The 15,223-nt window shown below is 54.6% G+C and overlaps 1 protein-coding gene across 1 annotated transcript in view; it reads left to right on the top strand.

The window, feature by feature from the left end:
• Window positions 1-758: 758 nt before the first annotated feature.
• C3H1orf167 (chromosome 3 C1orf167 homolog) overlaps window positions 759-15,223 on the top strand; it is a 22,131-nt gene continuing 7,666 nt past the window's right edge. The window contains 16 exon segments of the mRNA XM_066266581.1: window positions 759-828; window positions 2,623-3,661; window positions 4,553-4,763; window positions 5,396-5,532; window positions 7,943-7,998; window positions 8,430-8,479; window positions 8,564-8,636; window positions 10,067-10,171; window positions 10,716-10,729; window positions 10,921-10,997; window positions 12,465-12,651; window positions 12,760-12,913; window positions 13,615-13,658; window positions 13,660-13,727; window positions 14,134-14,204; window positions 14,902-15,049. Coding sequence (XP_066122678.1) covers window positions 759-828; window positions 2,623-3,661; window positions 4,553-4,763; window positions 5,396-5,532; window positions 7,943-7,998; window positions 8,430-8,479; window positions 8,564-8,636; window positions 10,067-10,171; window positions 10,716-10,729; window positions 10,921-10,997; window positions 12,465-12,651; window positions 12,760-12,913; window positions 13,615-13,658; window positions 13,660-13,727; window positions 14,134-14,204; window positions 14,902-15,049 — 2,504 coding nt within the window.

The raw sequence follows: 15,223 nt of genomic DNA, 5'->3' as shown, positions 1-15,223 counted from the left end.
CACTAGCCTCCTTGTTTTCTTCCAAAATGCCCAGTATGTTCCAACCACAGGGCCTTTGCACTTGCTGTTCCATCCACTTCAACTCTCTTTCCTTCTCTCCTTCCTTCAAGGCCTGCCTCAAACATCACAGCCCTTCCCTGACCACTGTCTCTCAGACTATAGCATCCTCCCCACCTGCTCCTCTCTTTACTCTGCGAGATTTTCCTCCATGACTGAGTACCACCTAATGGACTGAAAAAAATTATGTTTACTTTTCTCCCTCTGGTGGACTATAAGCCACCATCTCTCTCTCTTTTTTCATGCTGTATTCACAGCATATGGAATAGTTCCTGGCACACAATAGGGGCTCATACACTGTGGCAGGAACAGGACTTTCTTCATTGAGTACCTGGAGCTTGGAGCCCATGTTTTAGAGAGGAGGGAGGGAGAGTGGTCTGGAAGTGGAGACAGGGAACAGAGCCTCACTGTTGTTGGGGCTGGGCAGGGACACTGGAAGACAAGAGAAAATGACTCTGGAAACAGGGTGGTATGAGGGACAAGGCGAGGAGACTCCAAGAGAGGGACTGCCTAGGACAGCTAGGGCTGGGCTCAAGGACAAACGGTGCTGGTGAAGGGTGGAGTGTGGGCCGGGGCTGAGCTGTGGCCTGGTGGGAGCTAGGGCACCCTGTCCTCGCCCTCATATCTCATCTGATCAAACAGGCTGCTGGCTGTGGTGTGGACAAGGACACTGCTGCCACCCTGGCTTTGCCCTGGAGCCCATGGAGCTGAGACCTGACGCTAGCCACAAGGAGAATGTGCCCCCCAGGCCTGCGATACCCCTGAGGCCAGGCAAGAGGCTTAGTGGGAGGACCCTTACTGAATTGGAGGTGGCAGAAGAAGGATCCCCTCTAGGTAGTGGCCCAGATGCCCTTTCCCAGACAGACCATTCTATAGATTAGCTGTATAGGGCCAGCTGGGCCAGGACAAAGTCTTCCCAGCCTGGGGCTCAAGGGAGGGTTAGGAAGCCAGGAGGGGAGGTTAGGAAGAGGGTAGACCAGGACAGGGCCTGGCTGAGACCCCTGGCTGAGAAGGGGCTCACACAGGTCAGTCTGTGCCAAGCACAGTGGGCTGGAGAACCTCCAAGCTCAGGTGCCTGGGGCTTCAAGAAGGCCACAGAGCTGGTGTGGACAAGGGTGGAAGCAGCACAAGAAAAAATTCAGATTCAGATTCACATGACAGTTTCTCTGTGTTCTAACTGTGTGACTATGGGCAAGTTGCTTAGCCTCTCTGAGCTTTAGTTCCTATCTACAAACTTTTATGGCCCATACTATACTAGCCAGGCCTTCCCACGCATTGCACCAGCTCCCAGGAGGCCCTGTCTCCTGTGGAATGGCCCTGGGGTTGGGGGCAATCAGTCCCCAGAGCAGCTCACTTTCAGCTGTTTGATATGCTGGCTCTTGCTTTCATCTCCAGCTGCTGCCTCCGCCCCATCCCTTCTTTGGTCAAGCTGAAAATCAGGGACTCGTCCTTGACTCTTTCCTTTTCACCTTTTTCTTCTAGGCCTCCACCTCCACAGTGGATCTGAATCTGTCCCCTTCTCTCCACCCTCTCTGCCACCCCTGATCCCAGGCTGGGCTGTCCATGCCTGGGTCCCCTTAACAGCCAGCCCCCTGTCCGTCAGCTTCCCTCTCCCCTTCTCCTTGCCTCTGACCCTGCCCCATCCCTGCTCCAAGCAGCCGGAGGCAGAGTCAGACCATGTCACTGCTCTTGGTCAAGACTCCCAGGCACTGCCCATTTGTCCACAGAGCTGACACATGTTACCAGAAAAGAGGCCTGGCCCTTTGGGTATGACTAGGGCCAGCTGGTAGCATGTGCGTTCTTGACTTTGTGCAGGACAAATTTCACAACACAAGTTCTGGTGATTTTTGAATATGTTTATTAAAGGTGGGGGCAGTGAAACAAGAAAGAATAGCATAGAATAGAGGAAGCAACAGTTGAAAGACCAGGCAGAGCTGCACTGGCCCTCTGGAAACTTTATGGGAAAGAAATGAGCATACACTGGGAAGTCAGAGAAAAGGGGGCTTTGGGGACAGGTTTAGGGGGCTAGCCCAGAACGAGCTGCTGCCACCCATTGTTCCCGTGGTTGCAAGTCTTGTGTGTACCCTTAGCGTTTGTGGGGGGAGGTGGGGAGGAGGGGGAAGAGAAAGGCACCAAATGCTCCCTGGGAGTTTAGGGGAGGATTGCAATAGAATATTCATCAGCTTTTCCAGGTGTGTCCTTTCAGGGTTGTGATCTCTACTGATTGGTCTGCCAGGCAGAGTCCTTAGTCGCTGCAGCTGGTTCTGAGTTGCCCACCTGGCTTTGCTCCTTTTCTTGCCTAGGTGTGATCTCTAGGAGGTCACCTTCTGCATCTGGCTATAAATTTCCCTGCCAGTTTGTTCAGTTATTGGTCTCAGTTTACCCATTCTGCTTGCTGAGGGTTTTTCCCGTCTTTTTACTATCCTGCCTCAATACAGACCTCTGAAGTCTGGCTCGCTCCTCCTGCCTGGGACCCTGTCCCTCCCTGAGTCTGATGCCTAACAGGCCCCACCTGTCCTACGCACCCCATTCCACCCCCAGCGCATAACTGTCTAATCTCTCTAGAGCAACAGAGACTCCCGAAGAGCCTGGGTGTCATCCTGAGCAGTGGACATGGCCGCTGGGTGCCCAGGGCCCAGGCTGAAAGGAGAGGGCCTGCCACCACAACCTCCCCAAGGGCAGTGCTTCACCAGGCACCCTGCGAAGTCCAGACCAACCTGGCCAGCCATGGGCCCCGCCTGGGCCTCACCCGAAAGAGTGGGACTGGCCAGCTGATCAGCTCAAGCTTCCGGCAGCAGAGCAACCTGCAGCCCCTGGGAGTCTTCCCCCAGGGGGAAGCGCGCAAGTTTGCTGTCCAGCAGAGTAATGTGAGCACAAGGGACACCAGCTTGGCTGAGTGTGGAAATCACAGCAGCCCCCACCTCTGGTCCGAGTTGCAGAAAGGCTTCCCACATCACATGATGCCCCGGGGAAGCCCCCTACCCCGAGGGCCACAGGCTCACCCAACCTCCTCCCTGAAGCGGTCCTGGCTGCTGACCATAGTCACCCCCTGCCCGGACTTCCGGCCTACTGTGCACTATGCCCCTGTCTATGGGCACACGCGACCAGGCCCCAGCTCCTGGTGTGGCGTGGGGAACTGGACCTCCCAACGCATGGAGGAACCCCTCACCCTGGAGGACCTGGCCATCCAGGAGGACCTGGCCATCCCTGTCAAGAGCCCGGCTCAGGACCCATCCCAACCTTCCACCTCTCAGCTGCTGGCCTCCATGCAACGCCCGGAGCATGAGACAGCCCGCCTCACGTGCCGGTGGACCCAGGAGCCCCCAGGTCCCTCACAGCAGGAGCCCTGGGCCAGCAATGGGCAGGTCCTCACTGTCTGCCCCCAGCCCAGCCACCCTGTTCCTGCTTCCTGCAGCAAGAGGAAGAAACACCCCCGAGGTCTCAGGGAAACTGTGAATTTCCCAGAGACACCAGGGGTCCAGGTTGGTCACTCGGACTCTCAGGCCAGCAGCAAGCCCCTGTCACCACCAGAGACCGCTTTGGAGCAGCTGACTGGGGATTTCCTCGAGCCCAAGGAGGAGGTCCTTCCTGCCTATGTCCCAAGGTAAGGAAGAGTCCTAAGGGGAGGAGAGAGGCCTGCACACAGCAAGGGAAGAAGTGGGGGCCCCATTCCCTCGAGGAGTGGGCAGCAGAGGGACCAGACTCTGCTCCTCCACCTTCTCCAGAGCAGTCCGCAGTGTCCGGTGTCCTCCAGGGCAGGAAGCAGGGAAGAAGGCCCCGAATGGGCAGGTCAGCAGGGAGGAAGAGAGGGCAGCTTCCTGCCAGCCAGCTATGACCCCAGCCAGAAGTGCCCTGCAGGTGGGGGGCCAGAGGACTCTGGGAGTGGGATTTGGGGGGGGGCCCAGTGGGCTGCTGCCTCTCCCCAGAATTCTCACTCCAAGCTAGCCAGACTTGTTACTACCTTGTCATTACCTTGGGCAGGCAAGCTGGGCAGGGGTGTCCTGTCCTGCTTGCTTCTTGGCCTGAGAGCTGCCTTGTCCATTTGTTTTCCAAGGACAAAGTCCGAAACACTGAGCCTGGAGTCTGCAGAGACAGCCCGGTGAGGCTTGGCTGTGGGCTGGGGCAGCTCCTCTCCCATTGCCTGGAGAGGGCCTGGAGATGCGGCCCTGGGGCCCCACCCACACAGGATTTAAGGGTTGGGACCCCCTCCACACTGTCCCTGCTGGGGATGACAGGGGCCTCCAGGGCCCCAGGAACAGGGACACAGGGACTTCTGCTTTTGGGAGTTGTTACTGTTGTGGCATTCTCCCGTCTCTAGGGGCTATCCAGTCTGAGACTCCCAAACCATCAACAGAGGGAAGTCCTTTCTGCTGCAGCCTGGGGTGTCACCCCTGGCAGTGCTGGAAGGGTGACTGGGGGCTGCTGAGTCCCTAGCTATCCCTGGGGCTGAGGGACAGGCCCAGCCACCTGCTGATCAGCCCTGGTACATCCCTAGTCGGCAGCTGCTGTCCAGATGTTTCAGAGCCTGGTGGCACATGGTGCAGAGGCGGAGGACTGCTGTGGTGGCGGCAGTGGCCCTGGGCTGCCTGCAGCTATTGCGCAGGGGCCTGCAGGCACTGCGCTGGGCACTGTGGCTCCGGGAGGATCAGCTGGAGGTGGCGTAGGACCGACACAGGAGGGCCTTTCTAGCCCAGAGCTTCCAGAAGGTCAGGGACCTCCAGGTTGGGTCACAGGGAGGAGATGTTTCTGGGGCTGGAGGTTCTTCTGGGGGACAGGTTATACCTTTTGAGCGATCACCAGTAGAGTGGGTGGTTGTCCGCCCAGATGCCTGAATGAGCTGTGCCTCTGTTCAAACCCTGCTTCCACAATTTACATTCACATTTTCTGGCTGTGTGGCTGTGGGCAAGTTACTTAACCTCTCTGTGCCTTAGTCTTGTATCTCTAAGATGGGATAATAATAGTACATAGTTTTTAGGTTGTTGTCAGGTTAGATAAATAAAGGGACTCAGGACCCCACCTTGCACACAGCTAGCCCTCTACTGTTTGAGTGGTTGCTATTTTTCACTAGTGGTTCACAGGCCAGGACTGGGAGGGCACTTCTATGTTCTTTTCTCCTTGGGAAAGGGGTGTTCTGGGAGGACCCAGCTCCTGGTTTGGTCTCCCAAGAAAAGCCCTGAATCTTGGGCTCCATTTCTCCTTTCATTCATGCAATTCCAAAGAGGCAGGGGTAAAACCACAGGCTTTGGAGTGTGCTACAAATGTCTGGCTACTGGTGCTCCCTCTCAGACCACATTTGAAATGAAGCCAACATCCTTCTTCCCTTTCTTTCTTGATCCAGTGGCAAAATCTGACTCAGCAGCGGAAACAAGGGCAGCTCCACATCCAGACTGGGCTAGGACCCCCACCCTCTGGGGGAGGCCAGAGCCAAGGCCCCACAGGACTGAAGCCACTAGTGGACTCTGCCCAGAGAAGCAGGTAGTTGGGGATACCCCAGGTTGGTCAGTGTGGCCTGGGCCTTCCCTCCTTGTCCCCCATTCCCTGCCCCCACAAGAGAATGAGGATGCAACCAGCAGAGGTGGTCAAAGATGTGTGCAAAAAGATGTCCATCACAGCATTATGTAATTTGTAAAACTTTGAAATAGCCTAAATGCCAAGTGAGTGAGAAAATTATGGTTTAACCATGTGATGAATATTTGGCAACCATGCAACATGATTTTTTTTTTTTTTTTAACAGAGGCAGAGATAGACAGGGACAGACAGACAGGAACGGAGAGAGATGAGAAGCATCAATCATCAGTTTCTCATTGCACATTGCGACTTCTTAGTTGTTCATTGATTGCCCTCCCACCTGTGCCCTGACCGCGGGCCTTCAGCAGACCGAGTAACCCCCTGCTGGAGCCAGGGACCTTGGGTCTAAGCTGGTGAGCTCTTTGCTCAAGCCAGATGAGCCTGCGCTCAAGCTGGCAACCTCGGGGTCTCGAACCTGGGTCCTTCCGCATCCCAGTCTGACGCTCCATCCACTGCGCCACCACCTGGTCAAGCAACATGATATTTATGAAGCTTAAAAATCTTCTCCCCACTTTCTTTTCCTTTATTTTTCATTTCAATAGCTTTCATTTTTATTTCTGATCATGACAGCCATGCACATTTGATTTGAAAAAACATCCAAGGCCCTGGCTGGTTGGCTCATCAGTGGAGTATCAGCCCAGCGTGTGGATTTTCCGGGTTCGAGTCCCTGTTAGGGCACACAGGAGAAGTGACCATCTGCTTCTCCACCCCTTCCCTTCTCTCTTTTTTTTTTCTCTCTCTCTTCTCCTCCCCTACAGCCATGGCTTGGTAGGAGCAAGTTGGCCCTGGATGCTGAGGATGACTCCATGGCCTGTCGCCTCAGGCACTAAAATAGCTTTGTTGTCAAGCAACAGAGCAATGGCCCCAGATGGGCAGAGCACCATCCCTTAGGGGGCTTGCCGGGTAGATCCCGGTCAGGGTGCATGTGGGGAGTTTGCCTCTGCCTCTCCACTTCTCACTTAAGAAAAAAAAGAAAAAACATCTAGTGTAGTTGGAAATTTTATTTTCCTCCCCATGTGTCCCCCTTCCTGGAAATATTTTTATGAATATTTGTATAGAATTTTTGATGACAAGGAAAAATGGTTATGACAATGTTAAATGACAAAAAAATAAACAAATAGTATCTAAGATATTTTTTTCTATGCACCTAAAACAGTACATAAAATAACCAAAAAGACCAGAAGGACAAATACTAAAATGTCGCACAATGTAAAGGACTTAATACTGCCAAACTGTCCGCTAAAAAATGGTTAAGATGGTAAATTATTATTATTTTTTTTTTTACAGAGACAGAGAGTCAGAGAGAGGGACAGACAGACAGGAACGGAGAGATAGGAAGCATCAATCATCAGTTTTTTGTTGCGCATTGCAACACCTTAGTTGTTCATTGATTGCTTTCTCATATGTGCCTTGACTGCAGGCCTTCAGCAGACGAATAACCCCTTGCTGAAGCCAGCGACCCTGGGTTCAAGCTGGTGAGCTTCCGCTCAAACCAGATGAGCCCGCGCTCAAGCTGGCAACCTCGGAGTCTCTAACCTGGGTCCTCGGCATCCCAGTCCGACGCTCCATCTACTGCGTCTGGTCAGGCAAGATGGTAAATTTCTGTTACCTGTTTCTTACCATTCTTAAAAATAAAAATAAATGTCTTATCCCTCACCACTCTCTAAAAACTAAAAGGCAAATAGTGCTGATCTCTGAAACAGTAGAATTAAAGTTGGCTATTTTCTTAATTTCTCCTATTTTCCACTACCATGTACTTTTGTTCTTATTTTTAATTTAAAAATACATTTAAAATAATTAAATATCTATTTTAATATATGTTTGTCGTAAAAAGTCTGAATAGTATTGAAGAGAATGAAGCAAAAGCAGAATGCCCCCCCCCCAAGTCACATGTAATCAGGGATAAGTGAACTAAGTGCCTGGAAAGAACATGGGGTGGCTCAGCACCCCTTTGCTCCTGGGGCAGGCTGCATCTGCCCCGGGCTGGGATGGACAGGTTGGATCATGTGCCCTCCCTCAGCCCTGGGCACCAGCTTCTCTCTGGGCAACCTCACTCTTAGTCTAGGCAAATGTCCCCAAACTATGTCCCGTGGGCCACATGCGGCCCCCTGAGGCCATTTATCCGGCCCCCACCACACTTCTAGAAGGGGCACCTCTTTCATTGGTGGTCAGTGTACTGGAGTACTGTATGTGATGGCCCTCCAACAGTCTGAGGGACAGTGAACTGGCCCCCTGTGTAAAAAATTTGGGGACCCCTGGTAGGGTGTCTGAGGGAGGAGACAGGAGCCCGGCTGATTCCATCATGTTCTGGGCTGAGACCAGATGGAGGAGACGGGAGAGTCCAGATCCTGCAGGCCCTGCAACAACTGGCTGGTGAGATGTGGGGCCCTGGGGAAGCAGGGCAGACAGTCTGGGCAGGGCAGGTAAATGAGTGTTTATTGAGCATCTACTCTGGCTGCTGCCTGGACACCCTCTCATTTGAGCCTCACAGTGATCTCGGCAAGGTGTTGTGCTCATTTCACTGATGCAGAGGGACTGAGGCACAGAGGAGTTAAGTGGCCAGCTCGAGGACACACAGTATGAAATTGTGTGCCACTGACGCTGGTTCAGGCCCAGCAGAAGCTTGAGGGTGAGATCTGGAAAGTCCCTTAGACATCATTCACTCACGGGAAAACTGAAGTCCAGAGATGTGGAGTGGCTGGCCTGAGGCCACACTGCTTGGTGTCCCGGGTGTCGGTGGCCCTCCTGGCCCCGATCCTCCCCTCTGTTCACCTCTCTCCTCTCTCTCATCCATCCCTTTACAGTCTTCCTCCTGTGGTGCCATCAGAAGGAATGGGCCAGGCAGGAGAAGGGGGTCCAGGGAGAGGCCTCCTGGCCACACTGAGGACTCAGAGTTTGGGGAGGCCCCTCCCCCAGGGCTGGTGCTCTCCTACTGCAGATACAGCCCGGGTGGCCCCACTGGACCCCCAGCCCGGGAGAGCCTGGCTCCACAGGCAGGCGGGAGTGGGAGGGTGTGGAATTTCCCTGGCTTCCCACTGTCCTGCCACCATACCATTTCATCCATAAATATTTCTGTTGCATCTCTGAAAGATAAAGGCTCTTTAAAATAACAGGACCAGCCTGACCAGACAGTGGTGCAGTGGATAGAGCATCAGACTGGGACACGGAGGACCCAGGTTCGAGACCCCGAGGTTGCCAGCTTGAGTGCAGGCTCATCTGGTTTGAGTAAGGCTCACCAGCTTGAGCCCAAGGTTGCTGGCTTGAGCAAGGGGTCACTCAGTCTGCTATAGTCCCCCGGTCAAGGCACATATGAGAAAGCAATCAATGAACAACTAAGGTGCCGCAACAAAGAATTGATGCTTCTCTTTTCTCTCCCTTCTTATCTGCCCCTATCTGTCTCTCTCTATCTCTGTCACAAAAATAATAAATTAAAAAAAAAAAAGGTAAAAAAACTCATGACCATAAGGCCATGCTCACACCGGAAAAATGAACCGTAATTCCTTAATAACAGCAAATATTTGGTCAGCATTCGAATTCCCCATTCTTTTATAAGCATATATCTTGTTACAGTGTTTTTGAACTGGAATCTAAATAAGGTCCCCATGTTGTAATTGCTCAATAGGCCGTTAAAGTCTTTGTCATTGATGGGCTCCCCTGAATTTTTTTCTTGCAATTCATCTGTGGAAGAAACCCAGTTGCTTATCTGGTAGTTTCCCTCTGTCTAGGCAATCAGTTTTGCTGATTGCATCCCTGATAGGGTTTTCAATGAGAAGTTGTTTTTTTTTTCAATGAGAAGTTTTTAAGAGAGGGAGTTGACCCCCACCGGAGTTCAGTGGAGGTGTGAAGGCTGAGGGGTTGACTAGCGGAGGGAGAGTGGATAAGAGCTCCAGCCTCAGGGAACAGGTGACAACAAAGCACAGAAAACTCAAAAAACAGCAGTCAAGTTCAGCCCTGTTAGTGCAGGGTGGGGGCTGCCGGGGGTGGTTTGAGATGCATTTGGGAAGGTGTGTGTGTGGTGATAGGGGGACTTGCAGGTTTGAGGAGGATTCATACAAGCAAGGGGGCTGCCACAAGAGGGTTTTAGCAGGGGAGTAAAATGATTTGAGATTTGAAAGAAAAAAAAAAACCCACTCTGTTTATCAGTAGGAACTGAATAGAGAGGGGCCAGGAGTGGATGTGGGCAGTCAGGTAGGAGGCTGCTAACGCCATCCAGGCACCCAGAGGTGATGGTGTCAAGCCCCATTTTACAGATGAGAGCTGAGGCCCAGAGAGGCAAAGTGGCTTCCCCAAGTGGCGAGTCTGGCGTGTGGCAGGCGGCTGTAGCTGCAGTGTTTACGATTAGCACTTGCGCTTTCTTTCAGCTAGTCCAGGTGCTTTGGAGCCTGGCAGTGTTTGGTGAAAAGCGGGGCCCAGTGTTCAGGATCACTGGACTGACCACCAGATGGGAACCCCGAGATGTGCCTGAAACAGTCAATGTGGGTGAAGCAGCTCCAGGCCTCAGCTGGGGCAAAGGTGACGCAGCTGTCCCTCTGCCAGCAGAGGGCGGGTGAGCAAGAAGCAGACAGCGGGAGTCCTCTTCCCTCTCAGCCCAGCAAGCTGCGGCATCACTTACACTCCTTCTGCTGGGGGCCAAGCTGAATTATGGATTGTTGTAATGGGAGGTGGTGGAATTGGGAGCTTTCCCAGGGGCGCAGCCCGGTGGGCCTGGGAGGGTCCAGGAGGGGTCCCTGGAATGTGTCAGCCTTAGTTGGACCTCGTCCCTATCATGAGCTTCTCTAAGCAAGAGAGACTTTGTTCATCTCCTACCAGGAAGGGGATATGGTCCCTGGTCCTGGGAAGCTCCTGGGTTGAGTGAGACACATGGCTTCTGCCCCTACCAAAGCCTGACAGGGGAGGACAGGGTCTTTGAGGTGTTCTGGAGAGGAGGGTTGGGGGTTAGGGGGGAGAGGAGGGTGGGGTGGGGTGGTGGGGGGTGAAGCACCCGTGAGGGCCGAGAGTCCCAAGGGGGGCCTGAGGTAGCAGCCATCAATGGCTTTGGGCAGAGGAAGGTCACGGGGACATGGCTGATTTGTCTCTTGACTGCTTCTCAGGGAACCAGGCAGTGGTGCGGTGGATAGAGCGCCAGAGTGGGATGCAGAGGATCCAGATTTGAAACCCTGAGGTCGCCAGTTGAGCCGAGCCCTCTGCAGCTCAGCCCCTAGAGGAGCCACATCCCATGGCCTGGGGGTGGATGGCCTGGGGGTGGTGGCCCAGGCCCAGGGGCTGCCCCATGGGCAAGGCTAGGGTTTCCTGCAGGAAACCTGCCTGAAACTGGCCCTCTGTTGTACACTGCTGCTCTGGAGGACAAGGCTCTCCCAGTGCCAGAGGGCCGAGTAGGTGCCCCCAGGCTGCGGCTGGGGGTTGGGGCAGGGGTGGGCACAGGAGCAGTGCTCAGCACTGGGAGGGTTGTCCCATTTGGACCAGGCTACGTCCTGCTCCTCCCAGTGGCTCCAGCATGGGGCCTGGAACAATGGTGCCCAGCGGGTGTGGGGCAAGGGGAGGTAGCCCGGGGACATTGAGACAGTGGCTAAGCAGAGAGCTATGGGAACCGTGAGGTGGCCGGGGGCACAGGCACACAGTTCTGCCATGGTGGCTGGAACCCAATGCAGAGGTTGATGTAATGCTCCTCTCCCTCCCCAGCCTCTAGAATCATCTCTCCCCGCATCTCCCGGCTAGATGGGAGCCTTCTGGTGGCGGAAACTGTATCTGCCTCCCAGGACCTTGCAGGTGCCCAGCCCGTGGTAGGCACAGAATAAATACTGTAAATTAATAAGGAAGGAGCCTGCTACGCCCCTGCCCCCATTTGCCTCATTATACAGCTAGAGGAACTGAAGTGCAGAGGGGTCAAGCAGCCTGCTTCAAATCACACTGTGAATCAGGAGCAAGAAGGGGGATTCAGAGCCCAGGCTGATGGTTTTGTGTGAGGGGAGTGGTGGCCTCAGGAGGAGCCAGCTTCCCTGACAGGACGTCGGGCAGAACATAAGCCAGAAGAAGTTGTAGGGTTCAGAATTCTGTCCTTGAAAGCCATACACCTAGCATCCATTAGTGCCACACCTATTTGGTCCACTTGGACCCTCAGTCTCTTTTCATGCACTCTTGGAACTACAGGGAAACTCAATTCATCATGATCCTTCAGAATGCACCTCTCCCACCCCTAGTCCATCCTCTGGCCTCTGTTATCAGACAGTAAATATCTCCCTGTGAGGTTATCTTTGCTGCCTGATGGTCCAAGATGATTGTTTGGATCTCAGCTCTGCTGCTGTTTGGAGTTTGGGGAAATGCCCCCAACCCTGTTTCCCTGTCGGTATTACTGAGCAGAGGCAGAAGTACTAGTGTAGTTATGCATGTGGCCTCTTGAGTCTGGGGTCCCTGGGCCGGCAGCCCAGTTCCATCCCTCATCATCTGCGTGGCCCCCACTGACCCCGTGAGCATGTCAAGGATTGGCCAGGTGATCGGCACAGGAGGAGTGGTGGTCTTGGTTTTAGCTGCTCAGGAGAGTCACCCTGAGAACTTTGGAAAAAGTCAGGAGGCTCAAGCCACACCCCAACTGTGAAATCAGTATCTCTGGGGGTCGGACCCTAGTGGGCATCGTTATTTCTAAGACCCCGCCACCAGTGGTCCCAGGGTGCAGCTGGCTTGGGAGGCAGTGGTACAGAGCTCTGGCCCCGTGTTTGGCACCTGGTGGCACCTTCCAGCTCGGCTCTTTTCCAGGGACCCAACTGGAGGTGGGCCCTGCTTGGCAGCCAATCTAACCAGGGGATGAAGCTGGGCCCAGGGACTCACCTGTCCCCTTCCTATAGCTCCTTCTTCCAGGGCCTGCAGCAGCGGAGGCCAAGGCGCATCCTGAGAGCATGGTGCTTGAGTGTGTGGGGTCCTGGCACCCCCTCAGCCAGTGCCAGGACTGCCTCAGCCCCAGAACCGCAGGGCGGCATGCCGGGAGGAGACAGCTCACTGGGCTGCAGCACACCCTGCAGCTCACTGGAGAAGGTGAGGGGCAGGGGTTGGGATGAGCCAGGGTGAGTAGGGGATAGGTGGGGGGAGATGGTAGGGCTGGGTCGGGGTCGGGCACCCAGGACTCCACACCCCCTTCCCCAGGCTTCCAGGACCCCAGCCCTCCTGGGGACCCTTCAACTGAGCTTTCTACAGGCAGCTGGGCAGAGGCGGCAATGGCAGTGCCTTTTGCTCTGGGAGGTGCAGGCCCAGCAGTCCCAGGGTGCAGCCAGGTGGCACCAGTGCACCCTGCAGAAGCAGAAGGGACCCTTCCCTTGACCATCACAGCGGCATCCCCTTAGGGTCTGCATCCCAGGGGGCTCCCCTGTCACACCCCAGGCAATCAGCCACCAGACTCATATCATCTCTATTCCCCCTGCCCTCCTACTGTGCCCTGCGGAGGGGGTAGGACAGGGTGGGCACTCGTCAGGGCAATTGTTTCTCTCAGAGATTTCACAACTGTTGTTCGTTCATTCATTCATTCTTTCATAGCACAGTGCTCGAGTCCGTCTGTCTGGGATCTAATCCCAGCTTTGCCCCTCACTGGCTGTGTGATCTTGAACAAGTTGCTTAACCTCTCTGTGCTCTCATCTTCCATTTTTATGGAGTAATAATAGTATTCATTACAATGGGAATCAATGAGATGGGGCATAGGCATCCCCTAGCACAGTGCCTGGCATGTAGCAAACACTCCATTCATAGCACTATCTATTATAGAGGTTGAATACAGGACCTGGCATTGGATGGAGGTCTGGGGTCCCATCTTAGCCCCACTACCTGTCACTGTGACCCTCAGAGTAGTGTTTCAGCCCTCCAGCCCCCAGCAACCCACTCTCCTCCAAGATGGAAACAGGAGAGGAGGCAAGTCACCCCAGGACCCTCTTTGCTGCTGCAGGAGGGGTGGGCGAGTCTGGCCCCTGGTGGCAGCGACTACTGTTAAGATGGACACTCCCTTTCCCAGCATCCTCCTCAGCTGGAGCCACTGGGCAACAGCACAAGAGGCCCCAGAGAGAGATGGCTGCCTGCCGGGCCTGGGAGCAGAGCTGCAGGGCTGCGCTGGGCCTGTGGCGGCAGTAGCTGGAGCAGAGACAGCAGGCAGAGCAGGGGCCCAGGACCGGGCCGGAGACAGGTGCCAGGTGCCCTGCAGCTCTGGCACTCTTGCTGGCAGAGTAATTAGGGGATGGGGACAGGGCACCAAGGATGAGGAAGGGCCAGGGTCCACCAGGGAGACCCAGGAGTCCATAGCCTCCAGCACAGAGCCCAACAGTGGGCCCCCAACAGGGCATGCCCAGGACCAGCAGAACAGGACCTGGGGCGTGGACACTCGTCCCCACCTCCATTCCCTGGCTGTATGGACTTGAAACAAGCTCCTTAACTTGAGTCTCAGCTTACTTTCCTGTAAAATGAGGACAACAGTAGTATACCCCACTGGGGGCTGGGGGCATCCTGTGAGACAATCCCCCAACATGCTTGGCTCAGAACCCAGCACCTAGCAGGCTTCTTGTTCATCTTCATCCTCGTCATCCTTGCCTGGCTTTCAGAAGTCACAGGTCTGGACACTGAATCACGGTGCTCTCAGCGCCCAGCACAGGAGGCAGAGATCACGGGGTGGGGGGTGGCGTTTGGGAGGCGTCCCACTATACCAATACCGCATGTCAATGGGCTGGCAGGTGGGGGCCTGCTGTTCTGGAGAGCTCATGTGCTATCCACAGGAGACAGCTGCTTCTCAAGCCCAATTGTCCAGTTGCCCAGAAAGGCTGGCCCAGTGTTGCCAGACCTTCTAGTTTTTTAAAGAAAAGCTAGAATTCTAGATTTTTATGAAATTCTCAGGATTCCTAAACATTGCCAAGAAATTAAAACAAAACAAAACAAACAAAAAAAACCTCTATGAGTTGGGTTGGCCTGGTTATCTGTAGAACACCTATAACCTAAGCAGTGTGTGTGTGTGTGTGTGTGTGTGTGTGTGTGTGTGTGAGAGAGAGAGAGAGAGAGAGAGAGAGAGAGAGAGAAGGAAGGAGGGAGGAATACAGGGAGGCAGAGAGATGAGAAGCATCAACTCGAAGTTGCGCCACTTGAGTTGTTCATTGTAACCAAAGCACTTTAACTTAGACAGTTAAGGTGGCCTCCTCTGTTCCCACGTGGGTAGAGGGCTGAGGGCTGGTTAAGCAGGGGCCCGCAGTCACCCGGGATGCAGGGACGAGGCTAGCGCGAGCACCCAGTGATAAGTCAGCGTCTCCCTGTCCACAGGACAGCAGTTCCCGCATGAACAGTACGGCTACCCGCGGTGGGAGCAGGGCCTCCAGGGCCTGCGGAAGGCCGTGTTCCAGAGCCGGCAGCAGGCGGCAGCTCATCTGACACACAGGGCAGACGAGCCAGAGCGGCTCCTACTGCAGAGGTAGGTGGGGCTGGGAGTGGGTGGCTGTGCGTCATCCACATCCCAGGAAAAGCAAGGAGAGAGCCCAGGGGCCAGGATTATTTCTGCAGCTCTAGGGGAGCCCAGGCTAGAGGCCTGGGACCTGGGGAATGGGGTACGTCCAGGGAGACCCCAGTCTGGAACCGTACAGCCATG

Source organism: Saccopteryx bilineata, chromosome 3 (genome assembly GCF_036850765.1).
Source record: "Saccopteryx bilineata isolate mSacBil1 chromosome 3, mSacBil1_pri_phased_curated, whole genome shotgun sequence".
In the NCBI taxonomy this organism is placed as follows: Eukaryota; Metazoa; Chordata; class Mammalia; order Chiroptera; family Emballonuridae; genus Saccopteryx; species Saccopteryx bilineata.
The sequence above is the reverse complement of the archived record's forward strand: the minus strand, read 5'-3'. Positions and strand labels throughout refer to the sequence as shown.